General features: G+C 37.5%; 1 protein-coding gene and 1 pseudogene across 4 annotated transcripts; one reads left to right on the top strand and one right to left on the bottom strand.

Moving 5' to 3' along the window:
- The first annotated feature begins 848 nt into the window (after window positions 1-848).
- On the top strand, window positions 849-23,649 carry LOC132629835 (uncharacterized). Of its 4 annotated transcripts, none has more exons than XM_060345215.1 (17): window positions 849-1,269; window positions 3,648-4,044; window positions 4,130-4,201; window positions 4,299-4,361; window positions 9,674-9,844; window positions 10,658-11,260; window positions 11,355-12,098; window positions 13,069-13,353; window positions 14,151-14,306; window positions 15,735-16,153; window positions 16,388-16,826; window positions 17,081-17,407; window positions 17,910-18,684; window positions 18,761-18,819; window positions 19,972-20,457; window positions 21,682-21,706; window positions 23,104-23,306. In XM_060345215.1, the coding sequence occupies exons 1-17, from the start codon at window positions 896-898 to the stop codon at window positions 23,157-23,159; spliced, it is 5,451 nt and encodes a 1,816-aa protein (XP_060201198.1). In that variant the 5' UTR covers window positions 849-895; the 3' UTR covers window positions 23,160-23,306. The 4 variants fall into 4 exon arrangements, with proteins under 4 accessions (XP_060201198.1, XP_060201197.1, XP_060201196.1 ...); XM_060345213.1 differs by having other exon boundaries at window positions 850-1,269; window positions 21,668-21,706; window positions 23,104-23,649; XM_060345216.1 differs by having other exon boundaries at window positions 1,004-1,133; window positions 21,668-21,706; window positions 23,104-23,649.
- LOC132633856 (FBD-associated F-box protein At5g22730-like) lies at window positions 23,460-24,630 on the bottom strand (annotated as a pseudogene).
- Window positions 24,631-25,012: the final 382 nt, after the last annotated feature.

The following is a 25,012-nucleotide window of genomic DNA, read 5'->3' on the forward strand; positions in this document are numbered from 1 at the left end:
ATTATAGAAAAAAAGTTTAAAAAATGGAAAAGTTATTTAAAAAAAAATAAGAAAACTAATTATTTAGTTTTCACATTTAAAAAAAAATAATCAAATTTTCCATTTTTTAAAATCTTTTTTTTTTTTCTGATTTTCTAATTTTTTTCATATTTTTTTTAAAAAATAATGCAGTTTTTTTTTTTAAATATAAAGTTTTTTAATATTTTTTTTTTTTAATTTCAATGTAGGTGCCACCATAGTATTACTTATGCCATATGGATAGTTTTTTTGAGAAAATTTCAGCTTCACTTGCCTTTTGGAGAGTGACTTCACACATTTAGTTCACGTGTGTTTTACAAACTAGATAGTGATAGTTTAGATAATTTTCTCAATCTTATGACAATTTAGGTATGAAACTTAAAAAAAAGTAATAGTTAAAACGTGTTTTTGACCCTTATCTCGGTGACTTTTGATTTGATATAGGGAAAGTTGAGTGACCTTATTGGTATAAAATAAAAAAACATGATCTTGAGATACCAAAGTTGGGTGACCTTACGTGTTACTACCTCAACTTACTGCCGCCAATCCCCAACACCCCCAACTTTCATTCCGAATTCAAAAATCTTAAAGTGTTTTGCTTTGAATATATAAATATTCTTAAAACTATATTTTTTTAACTTGCGTATCAAACACAAAAAAACAAGTAGGAAAATAACACAGTATATCTTATGTCATAAAATTTAAATACGTTTAATTTCTAATTAGAAAATTAGTGATATCATAAGTCGTGGAACTTATACAGATAACGAGGGAAACAAAAAATCTTATTGGCTCAATTTTCCTTTTTCTATTTCTCAACTGAGTTTTATATTTAAAAATTTAATATATTTCACAGTAATGAATTTTGGTCTCTCCAATGGATACCATTGTTAACTTGGCGCTCGAAGAAATATGTTCCCATGGCGATTCCGGTCTCCATCTCTCAAAGCTTTGGCCAAAACTACAACCTTCAGTTTCCAATCAAGGACTTAAACTTTGTCAAAACGTCAAAAAAGTCCTTTGGTTTAACCTCATTGACATTCCAGGCCTCAAATTCGAATCTAATGGTGTTAATTACACCTCGACGGATAATTACGTTCGTGAACTGGATCAAAGTGAGCGGTTAGATTTGAAAATCGTAGCGCCGGAGCATATGTGTGATGGTTTTATTGGAATTTATGATATTGATGCATCTGATGCTAAGCTTAATAAACATGAACGTCGTGCTCTTAGTTGCCTTGCTACTGTTAGGTTTGTGTTTCATTTTTGCTTTTGTTGAGCATGTATGAATTGTTTGTTATTACTGTATGTTTGACTGAGCACGGAGTTTTTGTGTCAATTTATGTGATACTTTTCGTTTTCCGGGGAGTTTATTGAAAAAGTTTCCTCACTCTGTCCGTTCCAATTTATGTGATATTTTTTGTTTTTTCGAGGAGTTTATAAAAAACATTAGTTATTCTGTACCAATTTAGGTGATACTTTTCGCTTTCCGAGGAATTTATGAAAAACATTATGAAGAGCATTACTCACTCTGTCCTAATTTATGTGATACTTTTCGCTTTCCAAGGAGTTTATGAAAAACATTATGAAAAACATTACTCACTCTGTCCCAATTTATGTGATACTTTTCGCTTTCCGAGGAGTTATTGAAAAACATTACTCGCTCAGTCCAAATTTATGTGATACTTTTCGCTTTCCGAGGTGTTTATGAAAAACATTACTCACTCTGTCTTAATTTATTCGATACTTTTCGCTTTTCGAGATTCAAACTGTATGAATTGTGACCAACATTGTAAGATGTATTTTTCACCAAATTGATATGAGAAAGTTGTAACTTAATAAGCATGAACTTCGTGCTCTTAGTTGTCTTGCTACTGTTAGGTTTGCCTTCATTCTTACTCTTGTTTCTTTTCTGAGCATATATATAGGTATTTATACACAAATATGGGGTAAATTGGGTGTTTATACACAATGTATGGGCTACGTGACGTAAATATTTTAAAAAATTGACGTAGAGCGTAATTTTCCTTTTGTTATTACTGTGTTTGACTGACCATGGTGTTTATGAAAAACATTACTCCTTCTGTTCCGAAATACTTGTCATGTTTAGCTTTTCGGGAGCTCATATCATTTTAAAATATACTCTCTTGATCCAATTAAAGTGTCTTAGTTTGACTGGGCACATACTTTAAGGAATAAAAAGAGACTTTTGAATTTTGTGGTCCTAAATTAGAGAGGTGTGTAATGTGTTAAAATGTCCTTTGAATTTATGGTTTTAAACTTGTCAAGCATAGTGTTTGAATTGTCAATTTACTAAATATTGAAATAGGCACTCTTCTTGGAACAGACTAAAAAAGGAAAGTAAGATACTTAAATTGGGACCGAGGGAGTCCTATGTTTGACTGAGCATAGAGCTTATGAAAAGAAGTTACTACCTTCGTTGCAATATACTTGTCATGTTTAGTTCCTGGGGTGTCAAACCATGTGAACTTTGATCAACATTGTAAAATGTATTTTTTGCCATATTGATATGACAAAATTGCAGATTATAGTAAATTTCATATAGTTTTTGAATATCTAAATTTTAATTTTAAGATATTAAATTTATCTAATCTAATCCAATTTAGCTTTAAATTAGTCAAATTGACTCCTGAGAAGCATGAACGTTGTGCCCTTGGTTGTCTCGCTACAGTTAGATTTGTGTTTTATTTTTGCTTTGTTTCTTTTATGAGCATATATATAAAGGTGTTTATACACAAATATGAGCTAAATGGGTCTTTATATACAATGCATGGGCTACGTGGCGTAAATATTTTCAATTATTGACATAGAGCGTAATTTTCCTTTTGTTATTACTGTGTTTGACTGAGCACGGAGTTTATGAAAAACATTACACCTTCTGTTCCGAAATACTTGTATCATGGTTAGCTTTTCGGGAGTCAAACTACATGAACTTTGACCAACATTTCAAAGTATACTATTTTTTAACTATATTGATATGAGAATAATTGCAAATTATAGTTTAGCATCAGGAGACCAATCGAATGTAAACAAATCAAGTTGAATTGTCCAATATCGAGGTAGTTTTCTTCTCATTTGAGCTGAAGTTGGATGATTACAGTCTTATGTAGGGTTTTTTCTCTCTCTAATTTGAACTGGAATTGCATGGTTATGTGGCTTACTGAGCTGTTTAATAGTTTTTCTTATCTTTTGCTGGTATTTAGTCAATTACAAGTATGTGTGGCACACTCGATGCATATGAATAATTTGAGGACTTCTAAACTTTTACTTTAGATGCTAAAAGTGCAAAGAAATAATACTACCTCCATTTCACTTTGTTTGTCTTACTTTCGTTTTTAGTTTGTTTAAAAAAGAATGCCTCTTGTGGTACTACATTGAGTATGTTCTGCATACACTCTACCCTTCCCAGACCCCACTTGTGGGACTACATTGGGTATTATGTTGTTGTCGTCTTGTTGATTTAAACCTTGGTCCCAAGATTTGCACCCACTTTATTGATCTCTAGGCCACAACCTTGGGTGCATGCTTTGGGACAAGATATTAGGTTCACTAGTAAGGGAAGTAGCTTAGTTGCTGATTAAAGTCTCTTAACTTTGACCGAGTTTCAGAGGAAAAGGAATTGCACAAAATGAGCTTGGCAAAGACTTTAAGATTAAAGGAAATGACATGTTCTACATATTGAGGAAGCTTGAAAAACGAGGATTGATTGTCAGACAGCCCACAATCCTTAGGATAAGAGACATAGCTGGAGAAGGGGACTCCAAAAAAGGTCCAGTTTCCACCAATATGCTCTATTTGTCCCGCTATGCAAAGAATTTGGGTAGTCAACAAAGGCTTGAGATAACGAAGGGGGATAATTCCTTGGAGGATAGTGAGATTACTGATGGTGAAGATGAAAATAGTGTTGGTGTTGCTGAGGAATCTCTTGAAGTAGATCTGCACGTAAAAGATTTTCTTCCGGAACTAGAAGCTATCTGTGATAAACTTGAAAGTGCTGAGGGAAAGGTTGGTTCTGACGTTGAATGCTTCATCTATCTGGCTTTTAGATGTACTCTGTTGCTGATTCTTTTATTTGTTTTCATTTATGAAGGTCCTTGCTATGGGTGACATCAAGCCAGAACTTGGTTATCAAGGGACTAAGGGGCATAGGAGATGGAGATATGTACGTTCTTCCTTTTTGTTATTTTGTATCCTGGGTATGTTGCAACTCGTAAACCTATCTCATACATCATATTTCAATCCAAAACTTTTACCCCTAGATTCTCAAGAAGCTGAAGGAGGCTCAAGTGGTGAAGGAGGACGATGTCATAGTAGATGGGAAGGTCAGTGAAAAGTACCGACTTATTAGTACCAACTGCTGTGGGTTTTATCTGTTACATTTTTTTTTTCTTTTTCTTTTCATACAAGTATCTAAGACACCTGGGAAGTGCTTATGGCTCCACTGCATATTCTCCCGTTTCTTCTATTGTTTCTCATTTTCCTTTATGGATAATGGACTTAGGTCCAAGGGTAATTATTATTCTTTTCTAACACTTTGTCCTATTGGAATGAACATCTTTGTCAGGAATCCACTGAAAATTGGTCAAATTTAACCAGCTTTCTGAACAAATCTGATCCAGTGGAAATGCAGTTTAATTCTTGTAGATTATTTATGTTTTTTTTTTTTTTTTTTTTTATGGTTGTGGGGGTGGGTGGTTGTAATTGAAAGACTTTTTATTAATTACCTGTATGAATTAGATAGCCAGAGGAAGACACCACCAGGTCTGCCTCTATCAACATAAACCTCGCAACTAGCTACCTTCCTATCCAACATACCTAAACAACACTTTGAACTACTGTAAGGAACTAACAAACTTAAACAAAAGCTGACTCCCTCTAATTCTAATGCATATGTTTTCAGGGAATGGAGGAGCACCTCCTTAGCTTTACTCTTATTCTGATAAACTTGTTGGTTTCTTTCAATCCAGAGGTCATAGATAGTAGCAGCAAACCCAGCTTTTAGCATTCTATGTCTCCCTTGTTTGCCCCTAGATTGATGAGCCACCCATTGCCATTCTGCATCCCAGTTGAGAATCACTCTGTGCCAATTCATCCGCTCTAGTATGCCCTTGCAAAACAGCTCATGTATAGTCACAATTGAAGAACAAATGCTCAGCTGTTTCATCATGCACATCACAGACACACATTTGCTATTCACATTCAGTCCCCATTTGATTAACCTGTCCCTGGTCCTGAGTTTTTGATGCAAGGCTACCCACATTATAAAGATTTGTTTTGGGCATGCTACATTATGGCAAATTAAATTCCTCCACTGCACCTTGTCAAAACTTCCTCTAAGCTCTTTATAAGCACTAGCTATCAGAAACTTACCATGTTGAATGAGGTGCTGTCCAGTGCTTATATTAGTCCAATGCTTCCTCACAGTGAAGATTTTCCTGATCATCCACGAAGCTCGCTGAGGGATCTCCATAAGGCCAATATTCTGTTGCTTTATATAATAAGTATGGAACCAAGTGATCCATAACTTTTCTTTATTTTGACTCAGAGCCCAGAAGAGCTTGCATATAGCAGCCTGGTTCCATATCTTGAGATTTAGCACACTTTGTCCTCCTGCACTCTTTGGAACGCACATTCTCTCCCAAGCTACCAATGCTTTTTTAGACATAGTTGCTTCCCCTGTCCACAAATAGCTTCTGTATATAGCCTCTATGAGCTTCATCACTTTCTGAGGAAGAAGGAAAGCTGAGCCCAATAAGCCTGAACACCAAACAATACAACTCTAATGAGTTGCAGTCTTCCTGCATAAGTTAGTCCTTTAGCCATCCAAATGTGAATTCTAGCTGTAATTTTGTTAACTAGAGGTTGCCATTGCTACACTGTTAATCACTTGGTGGAAAGTGGCACACCAAGGTACTTGAAAGGTAATTCTCCACTTTCAAAACCAAGGTGCTGCAGGATGATCTCTTTGGTTTGCACATCTACCCCTCCAAAATAAACTTGACTTTTACTCAAGTTGGCCTTCAATCCAGATGCCTCAGAGAAAAGATCAAATTTCTGTTTTAACAATTGAACTGACTGAACATCCCCTCTAGTGAACATTAACAAATCATCAGCAAAACAGAGGTGGGTGATGTTCAGTTTCTGGCATCTAGCATGAAAATTATAATTTGGATCCTCTTAACTTTTTTCGCGCGTCAGCGGCACACAAACGCCCGTGCGGCGCTCGTAGTCCATCATGACTACAAGCCAGCCTGACAGTGCGAGGTATAACCCATTGCAAACCAAACAAAGTGAGGAACATATTCCACACATCTGTAGCAACTGGACAGTGTAAGAATAGGTGGTTAATGGTTTCAGAGGTGCAATGGCACATGTAACATCTATTAGTGAGATAAAATTTCCTTTTCATGAGGTTGTCCAGAGTTAAACAAGCCCTTTTTAGAGCGACCCAGCAGAAACAGGAGACTTTAGGCGGTAAATTGATTTTCCAAATGAGCTTCCAAGGCCATTGATCAATCAGGTCCTAGTTGGAGGTCAGAAGCAGGTAGCCTTCTTTGACAGAATAAGAACCGTCCTTGTTACTGCCCCACTTAAGTGTGTCATTTCTCTGAGTGAGAACTGGACTGTTCTGTAGACACCCAATCAATGCTATCATGTCCTCTATTTCCCAGTCATTTAGGTGTCTCCTTAGGTGCAAATTCCATGAGTTGTCCTTCCAGTTCTGAGCAATTGTTGAATCTGGGTTAGTTGTTATAGGGAACAGCCTAGGAAAAGCATCCTTAAGAGTAATAGAGCCAAGCCATTTGTCTTCCCAGAATAGAAGATGAGCCCCATTTCCCACTTGGAAGGAAGTGTTGAGAAAGAACTCATCCCACAATCTCCTGATATCTTTCCATATCAGACTGAGCAGCCAATGCCTCTGGTTGCACTTGTGCTATCTCTGGTTCAGGTTGTTTCAAATTCAAATTCTTCCTCCATTGTTGTGTGAGCTTATTCCTTTGCTGACCTTTCTTGGCCCCTTTCTCTTGTTCCTTAATTGGAGCCTTTCCTTGTCTGTGCTTCCCCTGATCTTGGTCCTGAGCTTTCCCTTGTCTTTGAGGATGCTGTAAGTATTTCTCATTACATTCATGGCCAACCTGAGCACATTTCTTACAGTACTTAGGTCTCCAATCATACTGTATCCCCTGGTCAAGAACTCTTCCTGAAGGATCAGTGACAAGAATCTCATCCGGCATCTTCTGTGTGGCATCCATGTCCACAAGGACCCTAGCATTGGAGATCCTGCTCTGTTTCCTAGTGCACTCATCAGCAAACGTTGGATTCCCCGGTCCACTAGCTATTTTGCTCAAAGTCTGTGCTCCCCAACAATGCAATGGTAGGCCAGGAAACCTCACCCATATAGGCATGGTTCTAGGCATTTCTTGCTGGAAATCAAAATCAGGGGGTCCATATCTTCAAAATCAAAGGCATGCCATTGAAAGTGTAAGGCCCTGAGTACAGGATCTCATCCCTATCCTCCGAGCTCTGAAACTTCACTATATAACATCCTTCATCATGCCAAAAAAGCTCAGGCCAGGCTACTGAGTTCCAATGTTTCCCCACGTATGCATTCATATAAGTAAAGTTTGGCAAATCACCCATGGCATAAATGACTAGGGCATTACTCCAATCCTTTGCCTCTTTTTCCGCTTCAGATTCTTCCAGAACTATCATAGTCTTTCCGTCGAGCACCTGGGGTGCAATATAGGGAAGAGGCATTCCATGTGCAGCAGCTTGATTATTCGAGAATAGACCAGACCACATTTTCTTCTCTTGTTCATTCCTCTCTTGTACATGCTCTTCTATCAGTGGTTCCTGCTCCAGTTCCCCACTATCCTCTGGTATGGGTTCCATAGGCTCTTCGTGCATTTCCCCAAATTTGAGTTTGAGGTACTAGGCACAGCCACTTGAGATCCCATTGTAGGTGTTGCTAATGGAGATACTGAGCTTGCCGTTGCTCGAGCAGTAGCAATCGCTGGACTCATGGGACCTTGGTTAGGAGAGTTTACTTTCATCGCACTTCCATTATTTCTATTCGCCTTCATCACTGCTGCTTGTAGTACGGTAGCTTCGTCTTTCCTTGGACGCCCAAGCCCTCGTTTCGCCATGGATTGCGAGGACGAAGATGCAGTTCAGTGCACGTTAGCAAAGAGAGTTAACATGCGCCGAGAGCATCCGTCAATTTTTAGAGGAATTCCAAAATTGACCTTTATTGTTAGATAGGTGTTTCAACCAACTTTGTCACTTACAGTTACAGTAAAGAATATCTTTGACTAGATCTTTTGCAGCTGTTTAATCCAACTTGTACTTTAGGGCAGGAGATTCTTGACTTTCAACTTAAACCTGTTTGATAAAGTGAGAGAAAGCTTAAAGTTTTACATAATACTTTGATGAATTTATACTTGTTGGAAGAAGTGATTTTGTTTTCTTACCAAATACTATTTGCTGATTCAACCTAGTTGATGCAACTAAATGACATATTCTGAAGTCGTTTTTGGCCTAAAATTTTGAATTTAGATCTACTCCATTTGAAATTGATACAGAAACACATACGTTCACAAGGTTTGCAGTTCCATGAAAGTAAAGAGATTATGACAAATTCCACGCTAGTTAAAGGTCAATCTTGCCTAAACTCAAGCTTGGAACTTTTAAGAGGAAGGAAAGTTGTGGCGGTTCATTGATTCTTTTTAGTTTTATTCATGTGGTTATTGGATCTTAGTAAGATATAAGATTTGTATTGGAGATTGATAGCGGCTATTATCTTCTTTTTTTTGATTAAGCACCGGGTGTCCGGGTCTCTTTGAGCCCCGACTAATCCCGGGGGTGCACAGGCCCTCGGCAAGGAGTTTTTCGCAAGTGCACCACGGGTAATTCAGGGTTTTACCCCAGTCCGATGGCCCTCAGAAATTGTTTGCACCCAGTGGGTTTCGAACTTGAGACCTTGAAAGGGAGCAAACCCCAAGGCTCAAGCCAATTACCACCAGGCCAACCCTTGAGGGTTTAGCGGCTATTATTTTCTGCTAAGTTACTCTTCAATTTTTTGCTGTAAATTCTCAGACACACTGTATGGACATAATTGAAATTTGTGTCCAAAGAGCAGGGCAAAGATTCATTGGGTTGAGCTGATCCTTTTCTTCATTTTTTCCCCTTAATTTGGAAGAGGGGGAGGGGGGTGGGGGGTTGGCGGAGGCTTACACTTGAAAGTTGAATGATAACTAATTTAATTACTATAGACTCCAGCGCAAGTTTCTTACCTTCACTTTATCCCACAGCTGTCATCCACAATTTCCTAGGCAATAAATAAAGTTTCTTAGCTTCACCATTTCTTGTCTTCATTTTTGTTCTAACTAAACAAATTTGAAAGTACCACTTTTATCCCTGTATGACCGATTAGGAAAAAAACACCATGTAGACAACAGTGAAAAACTGTCTTAAGCTCATGCATATATTATTACTGCTCACAACATGGTTGATGGCTGTACTCCTACCAAAAAAAAAAAAATTCGTTTTGTGTAAATGCTAGGTGGACAATCTACAGTCTAGGAGTTGGGATTTTGACTAGTTAATTAATTGCTTATCTTGTGCCTCTTTGCAGGAGGTCAAGTGTCTACATTTGTTGAAGGGGTTTTCACCAAAGCATTTTGAAGCAACGATGAAAAAGGCCAGGAGAGGTCGTATATCGGACCTGCTTTTAGAGCTTCCTATTGAGCATCAGATTTACGATATGGTTGATGCTGAGGGAGAAAGAGGGTTGCCCTTCATTCAGGTATTGGATATTTTCTTTTATGAATGTCGAAACTAATGCTAATATCATTTTAGTTGTGCTGATAGTATTTTACGTGTATATTCTCTTCTTCATTTCTGGTGTAATTTCACCTGATCTATAATTTGTGGCTTGGATCATATTTTTTGAATCTCTTCTCAGTGAACTTCTCCTTTTCTTTATTTGTTTTTACCACCTCTTCTCCTTCTCCTAGATTTTCAATTTACATTGAATGATGTATTTTGATTATTTAAATCCTCATATAAAAAAAGAATTAATGCGATATCCAATATTGTTACTTTGGTTTAACTGTATTTATATTGGTTAAACACTTTAATATATATTTTATAATTTATCATTTTGTATTTTAATTTATTTAAAATACTTCATTCAATTTTTTCATAATAAAATCTCAAGTCATTTTTGTAACAAACACTGATCTCTAAAAAGCTATTTTGCAAAAGTACTCAAAATAAGCAGTTTTGAGAAGTTTGGTCAAACAAGCACTAAACATAGCAGCCGAAAGGGGACAGGAGCATAACTAATGGTATCAATAGTTTTTCTAGTTTAACTTTTCTTTTTGTCAGTAAGTTTTTCTAATTAAGCTAACCGAAACTTTTCCAATATATTTATTTTGCCTTTCATTTATGCCCCTTTTCAGATTGCTTGTATGTATAAGGTATGGCACACATTTATTGTTGGATTCATGTATTTGTGTGTGCATTTGACTTTTCAAAATATGACTTTTATGCGATGCTTCCTCATATATGCTTCTGTGATATCAAAACTTTCTTTGCCGTTATAATGTTTTTATAGGTATGCAAAAGGCTGGGACTAAGCAATAAACAGCACTACAATCGGCTGTTTGATATCATTAATAGATTCGGAATACATATGGAGCCAGAACTCATGAACAAAGCCAAGGGTTACCGACTCTGGACGCCTGGAAACCATAATCCTGGAGCTTCAACTATCACTCTGAATAAACCAGTGGCAGACCCTTCAGAAATTTCTGGGTGCACTCCACTTGGAACACATTTAGAATTTCAAGAAAACTCAGCATTAACCAGACAAGATGTGGATGCTTCATTTCCTGAAGGTAGTGGTGTAGCTAATAGCCAAAATGTAACCACAGGAATTGTACCAAAAGCTTCTGCTAGTTTGGTGCTGGATGAAAAGGATGAATCTGTCCCACTTCATCTGAAGAGTTCACTGGACTCGACCATCAAGGTAAGCAGTGCCACTTCTGATGCAGAGTTACAGATAGTGAGTGCATCATCATCATATGTTGCACCAGCGGAAGCACTGGCTCTTGCTGTGCCGACACCTTCAAGACGCCGATCTTATCCGAGGTATCCCTGTCTCACGTTGGAGGCAACCAGTGCAAAAAGGGAGCAGTGGATACTTAAACTTCTAGAGGTGTTTTTACTTGCTCATTCTTTTTAAGCTCTTCTGGCCATTAGGCTACATATTGCCACAGATGAAGGATCAGAAATATTTTCTCTTTAATCAGGAGGAGAAGTTCCTGGTCAGATCAGAGCTATACAGACGGCTTCAGGATCTTGAGAAGGAGAAGACGACAACGACAGACAGAAAGACCTTAGATCGTTGTCTGAATAAGCTCTTGCAAGGAGGACATTGTAAACTTATCGTTGTTTATGTCCCTGTTCTAACAAATTGTAATCAGAGTCGTAGGATACAGGTGGTTCTACACCCTTCAGTTTCTAGTGTATCTGCTGAACAGATTCATGAGAGATTCAGGTCTTTTGAGACACAAATCCGCACTCAATCCTCTTCTCAATCGAAAAAGGGAGAGTCAATTCCTCAACTGAATGATCTCGCCAGGACACATCAAAGCATAAAATTGAACCAAGCTGAGCGAGCTGAAGCTATGCGTACAAATGGATTTGTACTGGCCAAGATGGTTCGCGCAAAGCTTCTTCACATCTATCTGTGGGAATATGTAAACAGTTTGCCTGGTTGTGATGATGTTTTGTCATCTTTTAAACATGGCCATGACCTAAAAAATCCTCACAGTACATGTAAATTAATTGATTTAAATGCAGCTATTAAGGCCATGCCGCTTGAACTGTTCTTGCAAGTTGTTGGCTCTACTCAAAAGTTTGAGGATACGATCGAGAAATGTAAAAATGGGTTTTGCCTTTCTGATCTTCCTCTGCTGGAATACAAGCATCTGATGGATATCCGAGCAACTGGACGACTATCATCGTTGATTGACATTATACGACGTTTGAAGGTACAATGAATTTACTTCGAAATTTAGATTGTTGATGCGTGGTACAGTGTGGTTTCTGGACAAGGCTTCCCTTAATATGTTAGTATTCTTTGAGGCTGTAGGAACTATTAAGATAGGAATGTTGAGTTCATTCATTCATGCTTCTTCGAAAATACAAATTTTCTTCGATGTACATTCCCAAATTCCATAGGAGACTGGAGTTCACTTTCGATCTCCATTATCCACTAGACGTATGCTAGAGTTTTTTCAATAAAGGAGAGCACAATGTAGTTCAGGTTGCTTGTAGAGAGCCTGATACATGATTCAGTCACCGATATCTCTTGACTAAATTCATAAATTATTTAAGGGAGCACCTATATGAGAGTGAGAATTGTTTTCTTTGTAACTTTCCCAGCGACTTCTTTTTGCTGGTATTTCTAATGTATAAAGTTACTCTTTCCCGATAAAAATAGTTGTTATCTTCCAGAATATTTAGAGCCTGCTGAGTACTCAAAGAAATAGCAGTTTCTGTAGTTGAAAGCTGTTTGAGACACTTGCGGGATGTCTAATAGTTATTGAGTTTCAGGATTAATATTCCATATGATGCTTACGGATGTTAAAAATTATAATTGGTGTCAACTGCCTGACACCATCTTTCTCCCTGCGAAGCACATTCTTACTGGCTATTTCTGTAATTAAACGAAATCCTAAAGCTTCAAAAACTAGTGCAAAAATCTGGTTTATTAGCTCTCTTAAAGAGAAAAGGCTTCATAAATGCGAAAGTAAAAACTGAGTGATGGAATTCATTATATTGAACTCCTAGATTGGGCAGCCCGGTGCACTAAGCTCCTGCTATGCGCTCCTAGTTTTTTTTAAAATAATAATTATATTGAACTCCTTCCTACTCTAGTGAGAAAGTATTGGCTGTAAGAGTTTATGTTAGTTGTTTATTGATGCAGCAGTTAATTGGTCTTATATTTGTCTATGGCAGTTGATTAGACTTGTATGTGGTGGACATCCAGAAAACACTGAAGATCTCCCTCATACGACTCTGACTCATGTATTGGAGCTTAAACCTTACATTGAAGAACCTGTTTGCTCAGTGGGTTCATCTCATTTTAGTCATTGTCCAGATCTTCGCCCTCAAATCAGACATGATTTTGTTCTTTCAAGTATAAAAGCTGTTGAGGAATACTGGAACACTTTAGAGTATTGCTATTCTGCTAGTGACCGTAAAGCTGCTTTGCATGCATTCCCCGGCTGCGCAGTTAATGAGGTTTAATCCTTTTTATTTTCTTTACCTTTCATTGACTACATTGAATTTTCATTCTTTGGCATAGTGGATGTCCACGGGGAAGGGCCGGACCACATTAGGTCTCTATTGGATGAAGCCTTACCTTGCATTTCTACAAGAGGCTGTTATATATCCTTTTAAAAATTCAGTATTTAATCTATCTTCAGTGGTATCTTCCCCTTTTAAAGGACATAACAACTCGGGAAATGGCCAAGATTTGATACTTGATGCAACAAAGTGCTTAAAGCCAACGGGCCTTAATAAGCCAACTTATGATGAAGTTGTGCACTTAATAGCATGTCTAATCATTTCTTTAGAGTTTGATTGCATCCTTGAAATGGTTAAGAACGCGTAGTGATTTGAACTCTTGAAAGTTTTGAAATTTGTATAGGAATGGAATTGGTGTCAAGCATTTTGGAACATTCCAAAATAGAAAGTAAAAAAGGAAGAGTATTTTTTCTTTGATTTGTTAATTTGGAGGAATAAAATGGGATGCCATGCAAGAGTACTTCTATGCCGATCAAAAAGAAAGATTGCCTTTTTAGAACTGGCATTTGTTTATATCGTACGATGGTTAGCTTTGCTTGGTTAGTCTCTTGCTCCTTTGCATGTATGATGGCTTGTTCATGCTTAAGAACTTGCTGCTGAATGAGTATTATGTTTAGAGAAATATTATTTTTGTTTCATCTTTCCGTTGCATTGTATCTAGGTTACTTGTCCCTCTTGATTGTTTATTCGCAGTTTCTATTTGTATGAAAGGGAAGTAAAATGTTGGTCAGGTATTTCTTTTCCGATCATGGGCCTCAGTCAGAGTGATGACGGCTGATCAGCGGGCTGAACTCCTTAAGCGTGTTATTAACGACGGTCCGCAGAGGAAACTTTCATTCAAGGAGTGTGAGGAGATTGCTAAAGATCTGAATTTGACTTTTGAGCAGGTACTGCTCTCTGAGTTGCAATAATAAAATTGTTTAATGAATCTATAAGACATCTGGAAGTTGAACTGTTAAAAAAGTACTAATGTGGTTGATTATCTAACTTATCTGACTGTTCGACATTGTGGTGTCATTTAGTACTTGTTTGCTCTTATTTTGTTGGCAATATTCTTCCAGCAGTCTTGGAATCTGGATCCGCTTGTAAGCCTAGATAAACAAAGTTGCTGAGGCACCTGTATGTTGGGAAATATGTTGCTGGTAAACTGGCTGATTCTAGGTTAACAATTTATTGTTGGAAACCTGACTTTCCAGATTAATGACTTGCTGGAATGTCAGTCTTTAATTGCAGTTATGCCATAAAATGGGATAGTTTCCATTTTCTGTGTGCTACTAGATGAGTATAGCTGAATTAGTTTGGTATTTGAAGGTTAAAGAGGGGAACTAACAGAAAACACAATAAAGTAGAAGAGACAGCCGGCTACTAGACTTAGGATGGAAGGAATCTTACCAGTTTTGACCTGGAAAAAGGATATAAATGAGTTGCTGCTGATTTCGTAACAAAGAGAAAGAAGGAAGAGAAAGATGAGTCCCCACAACAAAGAAAAAAAGAAGAGGAGAGAGATGACTGGCGGCTGATGCAGACTTTGTAAAGGACTTGTAGTAAGAGACACATAAGGACAGTGTTCCCTAATATAATAAAACATCAATATTGTACTTAATATTTTACACTCATGACTAGTACATATCTCTATTAAGGGAGCGATAATACTGCTCTTAATTATGATTGTGCTCATGATTGGGATATGTTTATGTTTTAGCCTTTTAGGGCAGCCACATCATTGTCACACAAATAAAAGAAGACACACAGAAAATCAGCATGTTAAAGGACCAAAAGATTGCTTATGAGGGGCCAGGAGTAAAGGATCTGTGTTGCCTCTAAATTTTTCCTACATTAGATTATATTACTAAATCTGTGACCAACAAGCAGCTTCGTAGGAATCAGCTTCTATCTGCATGTAAACAATTAACTCTCACTTTCTTGTTGTGCAACTTCATGAATTTGAAGCTTTATCCGTTATATTAGGCAGCACATTTAAATGATGAATCAGTGAATGCATCAAACAAGAACTAATGATCACCTTTGTATGCATGAAGAGCTAAAATTAGTTTTTCATTAGAAAACTTCTTGATTGGTACTCTCTCATGTAGTGAGTGAAGAAATTCTTCTAGACCTTAAGAGATTCATTTTTGTTTGAAGGAAACTCTGTTTTGCTTAAGCACATATAAATAGATTAGTTTTTGGACAGTCGCATTCTGGGAAGGCTCATTCTTACCTATTACTGGAAAAAAGAACTTCCATTACTGATGTCTCATTTGACCATTACAGTATGCAAGTCCTACATTTTTCAGTCAGTGACGGTTCACTTGCAGGTCCTCCGTGTCTATCATGATAAGCGACAACGACGACTGACCAGATTTGATCGAGCTTCAGATGCTGGAAAGGACGAAATTCAGCCGCATCAAGGTACACCTGCATTATCTTCAAAGAAAAGGAAAAGACCAGTAAGAAGGAAATCCTCAAAGCATGTAGAGGCTTCTACCGTGGTTGGACAGCCCCATGAGACGCTGAGCGAGATAGTCAATGAAGAACAAAGCTCTCTCCCGTCTACTTCATGCACACGCACACGTAGCTTGGAGGGATATGACGTTCAAGATGACGTGGAAGCTGCTGAAGAATCAGAAGTACCTGAAGATGATGGAATAGGACGTGCTTTTCTTGATAAATATGCCTTGTCAAGAGCAAAGCCTACACGCAGGGGAAGGTTCTATTGGACAGATGATGTAGATAGGTAAATGTTATGAATTACTCCTACCTCATGAGGTCAATAACCTAATGGCTGGTTGGTATGGACAGATTTTTCCAAAGTTCCCCACGCTCATAAGATTTTTGAGCTTAAATCCTTTTCATAAAATTGGTGATTCACTGCTTCTCCCATAATGCTGTGCCCATGTTATCCTGTAGCCTGGATCTATTTGTATGTTTAAGCTTATTACTTGGATTACATGAGAAACTTTATGTACAGGCAACTGGTTATTGAATATGCAAGACACCGAGCTTCTCTTGGAGCAAAATTCAATCGTGTAGACTGGGGAAAGCTTCCAAATCTTCCAGCACCACCTGATGCCTGCAGAAGGAGAATGTCTTCATTAAGAACAAGTCGACAGTTCAGAAAATCTGTTATGAGACTCTGTAATTTGCTTAGTCAGCGTTATGTGGATTATCTTAAAAAGTCCCAAGATAAAACATTGAATCATGAGGGTCACCAAGCCACGGAATGTTGTTGTTTTAAACATACCTCACACTTCCTCTCTCAAGATCCATGGGATAACTTTAATGATGCCAATATAAAATCGGCTCTGGATGATGCTCTGCGGTGCAAAAAGATAGCCAAATCAGAGACCTTGAAGGATGTTCAACCTTTCTTTGATAAGTGCTCAGATGATAAAACTGATGAAAGACATGTGAGATTCACACTTTCTTCTCAGTTATTTCATGAACTTTCGTGGCGTGAATTTGTCGTGAATTACTTAGATTTAGGCTTAGCATTAAAACAAAATATCAGCAAGTTGAGGTGCGGGCACTTGCTTTAGGTTGTTTGCAGAAGTGTAGCTTATCTTGTTTTCTGAAAGAACTGTGACTAACTCAGTTTTCTTTTCTATACCAGATTGTTATTCGAAATTTTCTTTCATTCGGTTCATGTTCCCCCCTCTTTCAGGTTTCTTATGGTCCTCAATCAGTTTTGCCGGTTTCTGGTGGCCAATATGTTGAAAATTTTGCTGAAAAGCCTGAAGATTCTGGTATACCATTAAGCTCAAATAGGATCGGTCAGAAGTATGTGAATCTCACAATTGGTAGCATCCCCATCAGTAAACGATTATATGAATCAACAGCAGTTGCTAATGCTGCAGAGCTGTTTAAGCTCATCTTCCTCTGTAGCTCAAAATCTCCGCTTGTGCCAACCTTGCTTGCTGAAACTTTAAGGCGCTATTCTGAGCATGATCTCTTTGCTGCTTTCAACTACCTCAGGGACAAGAAAGTTTTGGTAAAGCTTGTTTTTCACTACTATGTCTTTAGCTGCTGGCCTTGTATATTTCTGACTGATACTTCCTCCATGTCAATTTATGTGATTATATTTCTGTTTTGAGATGTTCCATAATATTTCATATGATTCCATTAAGTAAATTAATCTATACAGTTTCCGCAATTTTCAAAATTCAAATTCACCAAACTATTCAAATTTGTACTTTGATGTGATGTAAGACTAGCTAGCATTTTCTTCCACTACCACTAGTATATAATACAAGTCAAATTAACGTCTTAAATTTTGTGCTAGTCAAATGCCATATAGAGAAATAGAATTATTAACTTACTTCTTGTTTTAAAAGTAATCTCTCTTCACCTATATCCTATAGCTATAGATGTAAAATAAATGAAATTCACTATCAGTTCTCCGAATAGATGCAACTGCTGCTACAAAGACCCATCCTGCATCCTTTTTTTCTCTCCTGCAGTTATTTCCTAAGCAATAAATTTTCTCCTTGCAGATTGGGGGCCAGACCAATAATCCTTTTGTCCTTTCTCAAACCTTCTTGAATTGTATAGAATTTTCTCCATTCCCAAGTGATACCGGAAACAGAGCTGCTAAGTTTGCTAGTTGGCTTTGTGAAAGAGAGAAGGAACTGATTGCTGAGGGAGTGGATCTTCCAACGGATTTGCAGTGTGGAGATGTTTTCCACCTGTGTGCTCTGTTTGCTTCGGGAGAACTATCAATTGCACCATGCCTACCCGATGAAGGTGTTGGAGAGGTTGAGGACCCCCGGACATCTAAACGCAAATATGATGACAGTGAATTTTCTGACGGTGACAGGTATAAAAAGCTGAAAACTTCAACGGCTGGTGATGGTGGTGAGCTTTGCTCACGCCGTGCAAAAGGTTTTCCTGGAATTAGGTTGTGCTTGAGGCATGCTACACTTTCAAGAATAAAAACTATTGATTTACTCAAAGACACTGACAAATACACTTGCGCACTATCTGTTGAAGAGCATCAAGCCGCTGATATTGGCAATGTCTCATTCGACACAGATGACCAAGTAAATGAACTTCATGATAGTGGGGTCCCATATACTGTAGTTTCTCCTACTGAGTCACCATGGCAAGCTATGACTACCTACGCTGAACGTGTGTGTTCCTTTGGTTCTTGCTCAGAACAGAACTCTCTGGTATCTCCAGAAATGTTTAGATCTGTTTATTCAGCTATCCAAATGGCTGGTGACCAAGGTTTATGCATGAAAGATATCTCGAAGATTCTAAAGATGCAGGGTATGTAACCACAAACCTACAAGGTCTTCTAACCCCTCCATTTAGATATTCATTGCATCTATTATTATTTTTCCAGAGAAAAAGCTTTCGGAATCTGTCGTCGAGGTGCTAGAAGCATTCGGACGAGTTTTGAAGGTTTGTCTGAATTAACAGTTAGCTATCTTCCCTTGTTCTTCCCATTGCACCATCTGATGAAGTTTCATGCACCTGCTTAGAGTTATTAAAGAAGGAATTTTGATGATATCCTAAGTTATGGTTTATCTGATGCTTTTTCTGTGAATATAACACTTTTCGCTAATTTACTGAATAGGAAACATTAGTAAAGGGATTGTTTAGAAGAGAAAAGTCTTCCCTGTAGAAAAAATTGAAGCTGTTGGTTCGTTTGTTTTTCACCTGTGTTGAGTGTTAGCTAGATTTGCCTGAAACTCCTCTTGGTCTCTGAGTCTCTTCATTGTGTGTTTTACTTTTCTGTATAGTGTGTTTGTCTTGTCACTTATGCGTGTCTGAATCTTGAGAATTTACTTCTTATGAAATTGACTGACGCATTCCTGAAAACAGATGGATATTACCTTGAAGTTCCCCGGAGCCCCCTAATTTTATTGTATTTAGAATAAGGGCATACTTTGGTATGTTTTAACATGAAAATGCTGGTTTTAAGTGCCAAATGATATTAAAAAAAAGCTGTTTTATCAAAGAATCTACCATATATTCCTTGAGTTTTTGTTAAGCATGAAACAATAGCGGATGGAAAGAGAAGAAGCTATGAGATGGGCAAAAACGGTTTGCAATTGAGTTCCCTGATGTCGAGTTGGTTTAGTGATATGGAAATGTTTGGTAGGTTATCATGTGACTAGGCACCAAACTTGGCGTAGTCGTCATAAACACATAGACATGGACTTCAAAATTCTTGTATTACTAGTAGATTGCTCATCCATTTCGGTTTGGGTGTGTTATTGTTCTTCTCAGTAAAGTGTTAGCATGTCTCTTGTGTTGTGGATTCATCAGCCACGTGTTCTATGAATAAAATTTTGGCTTACATGCTTAATTTGCTGCTGACCAGCTTCATCAAATAATATTGTCTGGAGGTAGCCACTAATCTGTTACTCAAAACAAAACCCTCGACATTATGTATTAAGCTCGGTGTAGTTGTTTGTTTTATATTTGGGTTGATCATGTAAGAAGGTATTATGTCTAGTGATATAATTAAAAGAGAATGAAATGGAGTGCTGTAGATGGACCATTGGGCCTTCTATTTGACTAATCATCTAGTGTGACCCCAAAATGCAGGTCAATGCTTATGACTCTATTCGGGTGGTTGATTCTTTATATCGTTCCAAGTACTTTTTGACTCCAGTGGCTGCTATTCATCAAGATGCTACATTATCTCCTTACGAAGATTCTGAGGCTAGAATAGATGAGGAATCTCTTACACACAATGGAGAAGATCATAAAGATGTAGAGTTGCAGAAGGAAATGAGTGGGGAATCTGATAAGGTACACAAAATTACAATTCTTAATCTTCCTAAAGAGGTTACTGAACCTTCAAATGAAAAGCAAAACATCAATGAGGCCAAAGGTTCTCAGCCTACTGTAGCTAGTTCACCTACAAGAAATCATCCAGAAGAACCATATGAGCTCCGCTCTACTGGTTTGCATTTGGGTAAGCCAATATTGCCTTGGCTAAATGGTGATGGTACTACAAATGAACGTGTCTATAAGGGACTTGTACGGCGTGTTCTTGGCATAGTGATGCAAAATCCAGGAATAAAAGAGGTACGCGCTTTTACTTTCGCAAAAACACGGGCACCCGATCCTGACCAGTGAATCTGTGCAATTTAGAACAGTCACTTCCTAGATTTGTGCATAATGAGTTGCTTCAAAAGATAAGGGACAAAATTGATCTTTGTTTATTGTAGAATAAATCAGCAAATTTTTCCTTAATTTTTGTCTAATTCTCTTAATGCAGTATCTTTATTCATTTTACGGAAAAGGCTCAAACATGCCATCGAACTATCAGAAATGACTCATTTATGTCACTCATCAATAGTTTGGCTCATTTATGCCATCGAACTATAGGAAATGGTTCATTTGTGCCATCGAACTATAGGAAATGGCTCATTTATGCCACTCATCAATAGTTTGACTCATTTATGCCATTACTCGTTACCAAAATGACTCATCCATGCCATTTTTCATTAACGCCGGTTTTATAATACAAGATATGACACGTGACCTCCAATTAGAGGTCTACGTTGTTTAATCAAAACCAGCCCAATTTTAAATATCAAATTAAGAAAAAACCCAACCCATACACCCTGCCCACCCACAACCATAATCTAGTTGGAGGTCACGTGTCATATATGGTATTGTAAGACCAGCTTTAATAAAATATGGCATGGATGAGTCATTTTGATAACAGACGATGGCATAAATGAGTTAAACTATTGATGACTGGCATAAATGAGTCATTTCCTATAGTTCGATGTCATAAATGAGCCATTTCCTATAGTTCGATGGCATAAATGAGCCAAACTATTGATGAGTGACATAAACGAGCCATTTCCGATAGTTCGATGACATATTTGAGCCTTTTCCGTTCATTTTATCTAGTCTTTTCTTATTTTTCCCACTACTTAGCCGTAGGCTTCTCTAAAAGTGCGATAGTTTTAGGTTCATTTGCTTCTATCTTTTTCAAATTTCTCACCTAGATTTTGCGTTATGTTCTTGGGAATACCACTTTATATCGACTTGTAGCGCTTCATGTCATATGGATTTATTTCCCTATGAATGTTGAGACTCAATCATGGAATCATTTTTTATCTTCATCTTGATCATTGATGAACACATTGCAAATAGTAACCAATTTAAACATCCATTTTCAGCTTTAACTATTTATGTATAATCCATCCTCGTAATAATATATAAGTATAGATACTAGTGGTTTATATTATTAGTTTCGAACTGACTACTTAATATTCTTCAGGATGATATTATCAGCGAAATGCATGTTCTGAGTCCTCAGGTATGTTATGTCTGTTGATAATCAGATAAAATGTAACATGAAGCTAGTAGCCACTTTCCATGTAGATGTCACACTGCAGTTCGTGCTTTGTTTGGTTACCTTTCTTGTTGCTTAGACCAGTCTCAGTCTTTTAGGAAGGATCTTTTTGAGTTGAGGGGAAAAAAAAGGACTTAAATGTTTGAGCGGTTTCATTATTCTTGCCCAAGAAATTATCAAAATTCCAATAATCTCTTCTCCAGAGTCCGGAGGCTCTCTTTTTATAAATTATGAGCTGCTCAAAATTCTCAAATCCTCTTATTTCTATCTCAGAATTCCTCAAGCTGTTTCTAGATTGCCTTTGAATCATCAATGTTGCTCTGACTCTCCAAAAACCTGTCGCCGTACCTGTGTTGGATCTTAAAAAAAAATGCACTACTTTGGGAAGTTCCTACATGCACCCAATGGCATTTGTGAAGAGTCCGAGCAACATAATTTTGGATGCGCCTCATGGGTCTTAGTCTTTGTCTAAGCTTTCATTTTGGAAGTCCTGACGTTCCTTTTAAACATTAACTAGTTTATCTCTTTACCATACTTGTTTATAAAAGCTAGGATCTTTTCTGGTTTGTGTGGTTGTGTGCATCCTAGGCAGAGAATTGCTGACATACGTAGTATCCATTATTTCATTGGTCCAAAATTCGGAACAAGGGGAACCCAATTAGGTTCTAAATTTCTAGTCTTGTAAGATACAAAGCAAATCAAAGTTTTGGTAGTAATGGAGAAATTACATCTAAAGTCACCTTTTCAACAATTATGTAAAAAAGCTTTTACTAATGATGGTATGAGATAGACAACTCTGCATATTTAAGAGACGAAAAGTGTACACATGTTCTACCGACACTTGTAGTTTTCTCCCCCAACTCATGGGCCGTGGGCCTAAATGCGTTGTATTCGCAACTGTTAGAAGTGTAACTTGGTTTGGGCAATTTGCAGGATTGTCCTTCGCTGGGGGTGGTATTTAATTTTTGGCCCTCAAGTTGGTGGTCTTTTAACTTTTGCCCTTCGCTAAACATCCTTTGGTTTCGGGCTCGAATCCTGCTCAGTCAAAAATTTTAAAAAAAATTGCAAGGCAGAGTTTTGCAAATTCTGCCTTGCGATTTTTTTTTTTTTTCACTGAACTGGGGTTCGAACCCACAACCTCGAGGTATTAGGCGAAGGACAAAACTTAAAGACTACCAATTTGAAGGGCAAAAATTAAAGACCACCCCAAATGAAGGGCAATCCGCCCAAAAAAATGACTTGGTTTCATATATCGTCTGAAACATTTACCGACGTGTAATGGAAGAATCAGTTTATTTCAAGTTCAGTTGACTCCTTTTACCTTTTCTCATCTGCTAAAACATCCTTGTTATGTCTTTTAGAGTTGCAGAAGTTTGTTAAACATAATGGTTCTGGACAACGACATCTTTGCGCGTAAGATTCCGCAGACAAATCCAGGCGGAGCACCAACAATTCTGAGTAGTCTTCTTGGTAGCCATTTCAAGAACTCACAATTAATTTCAAGGGAGCATTTCTTTGCAAACCCCTCTAGTACACACCTGTTGTGAAAGGACAATAATGCACATTCGCACTGGTACTGAATCGCGAATTTCAATGATGAAGAGAATAGTCTGGTTCTCTATGAGGGTAGACCGGATCCAGTTCTTTTTTTTTTTTTGGTCTCAAAGTACATGTTTGTGACTGAGGCGCAGTTGTCCTTGTTATACTCTGTTAGTGCTTATCTTTGTATAGTAATACTCAACATGTAGCCTGATTGGACACGGAAGCGGATGTACATGTAATTTAAGGGTTTTCGGAAATCCAATAGCTTTTGCTCAGACCCTGTATATGTATTAAGAAATTCACTAGTTATTATTGTATGTTAATTTGAGGTTGATGTAGAAACACAAACATTTTTGTTTTTGTTTTGTTTGGAGAATTGGTCCCTGAATTTTTTTTCTTTTGCTTTTGTTGAAATGATGTGCATGCCAAAGTTCATGATTTAAAAGTTTGAACCCAACTTTAGATACCTCTAACCTATATTGCTTGGGCTTTCCAAACATGTTGCCTCACCAGTGTCGGATCCTCAAAAAATGTAATGCTTTTGGAGGATCTATTTTTAAAAAGTCCGGGCAACTTAGCTTGTAACAATGAAAACCTCTTTTGATAGGTCTTGATTTGTATTTGACATCAAGAAATGTCACAACAACATTTGAAGAAGTTCTAGAAAACTTCGAAACCTCCTTTTTCGACGCCTCTTCATATATGTCAATCTCCTTTCCCGATTCGTCTTCACACATGTAAGCAGGGTCGTCCCAAACAATTATCAGCTTTTCTAATACATGCGCATTCTTAAGGAAAAACCTTAGTAGCTCCATCTCACTGCGACGGTGTTTGAAACCAAAAAACTTAATCAACTTCAAATGAGATTCCAAGAACACAATGCTTTCACTAAGGTCATTCATCTTCCAGTTTTTATGGCAACCCTCATTCGCAATAGAAAACAAATGAAGAATGACTTCCATGCAAAAAATTTCAACTTCCACCATCAATTTTAACGACTTGAGCTAATAAAACGTGACCGGGAATTTTCTTAGTTGATGATATACTTTATACAGACCCAAAGTGGACCAAAAGCACAATTTCAAAGCTGATGTAGAAGAAACATTCTTGATCATCTTATGCAAAAGCATGCCAAGTTCTTCTAGTCGTTCACAAGGATCATACAAGAGGTGAACAACTTCTATAGAGAAGAGATTCTCTAGAATTATATCCTTTGCCATTGGAGCACCATATTTTAAGACCTTGAGATTCGGGCAAGAAATTTTGATATTACGATTACCGTAAATTTCTGCATCATTACCGTAAAGTCCTATTGATAAATTCTTTGAATTTCTCCGGATGCCCATTAACCCGTTTACGACCAAAGCAATTAATATTATCGAAATTCAAGTAAGGCATTGTCCTCCATATATAGTTCCATATTTTAGACAAAACACTTAAGTGAAACACATCAAATATGTCGAGAGATGAAAGGATATCGTGGAGTATACCATCTGGCAAAAACTTATTCTATCAATCCCTTCACTTGTACCTAATAACTTTGATGATTTTTCCATCAAGATTAAAAACAAAGGACTGAATTACCTTTACTTAGGAAGATTTATTTTTGAAACCAAGATGGCACACCATTGTTCAGGGTTTACTGCATTTATATTTTTGGGTGGGCCTTCTCTAAGGGGTTTAGTACATTATATTTTGGTTGGGAAAAGGAATGGGTCATTTGCACTT

The sequence above is a fragment of the Lycium barbarum genome, chromosome 3 (genome assembly GCF_019175385.1).
Source record: "Lycium barbarum isolate Lr01 chromosome 3, ASM1917538v2, whole genome shotgun sequence".
NCBI classification, from domain to species: Eukaryota; Viridiplantae; Streptophyta; class Magnoliopsida; order Solanales; family Solanaceae; genus Lycium; species Lycium barbarum.

Coding starts and splice junctions, on each gene's coding strand:
- LOC132629835 (XM_060345213.1), top strand. CDS start 896: ATGGATACCATTGTTAACTTGGCGCTCGAAGAAATATGTTCCCATGGC. Junction 11,261..11,354: donor GGATACTTAAACTTCTAGAG/GTGTTTTTACTT, acceptor CTCTTTAATCAG/GAGGAGAAGTTCCTGGTCAG. Junction 21,707..23,103: donor TGCATGTTCTGAGTCCTCAG/GTATGTTATGTC, acceptor TATGTCTTTTAG/AGTTGCAGAAGTTTGTTAAA.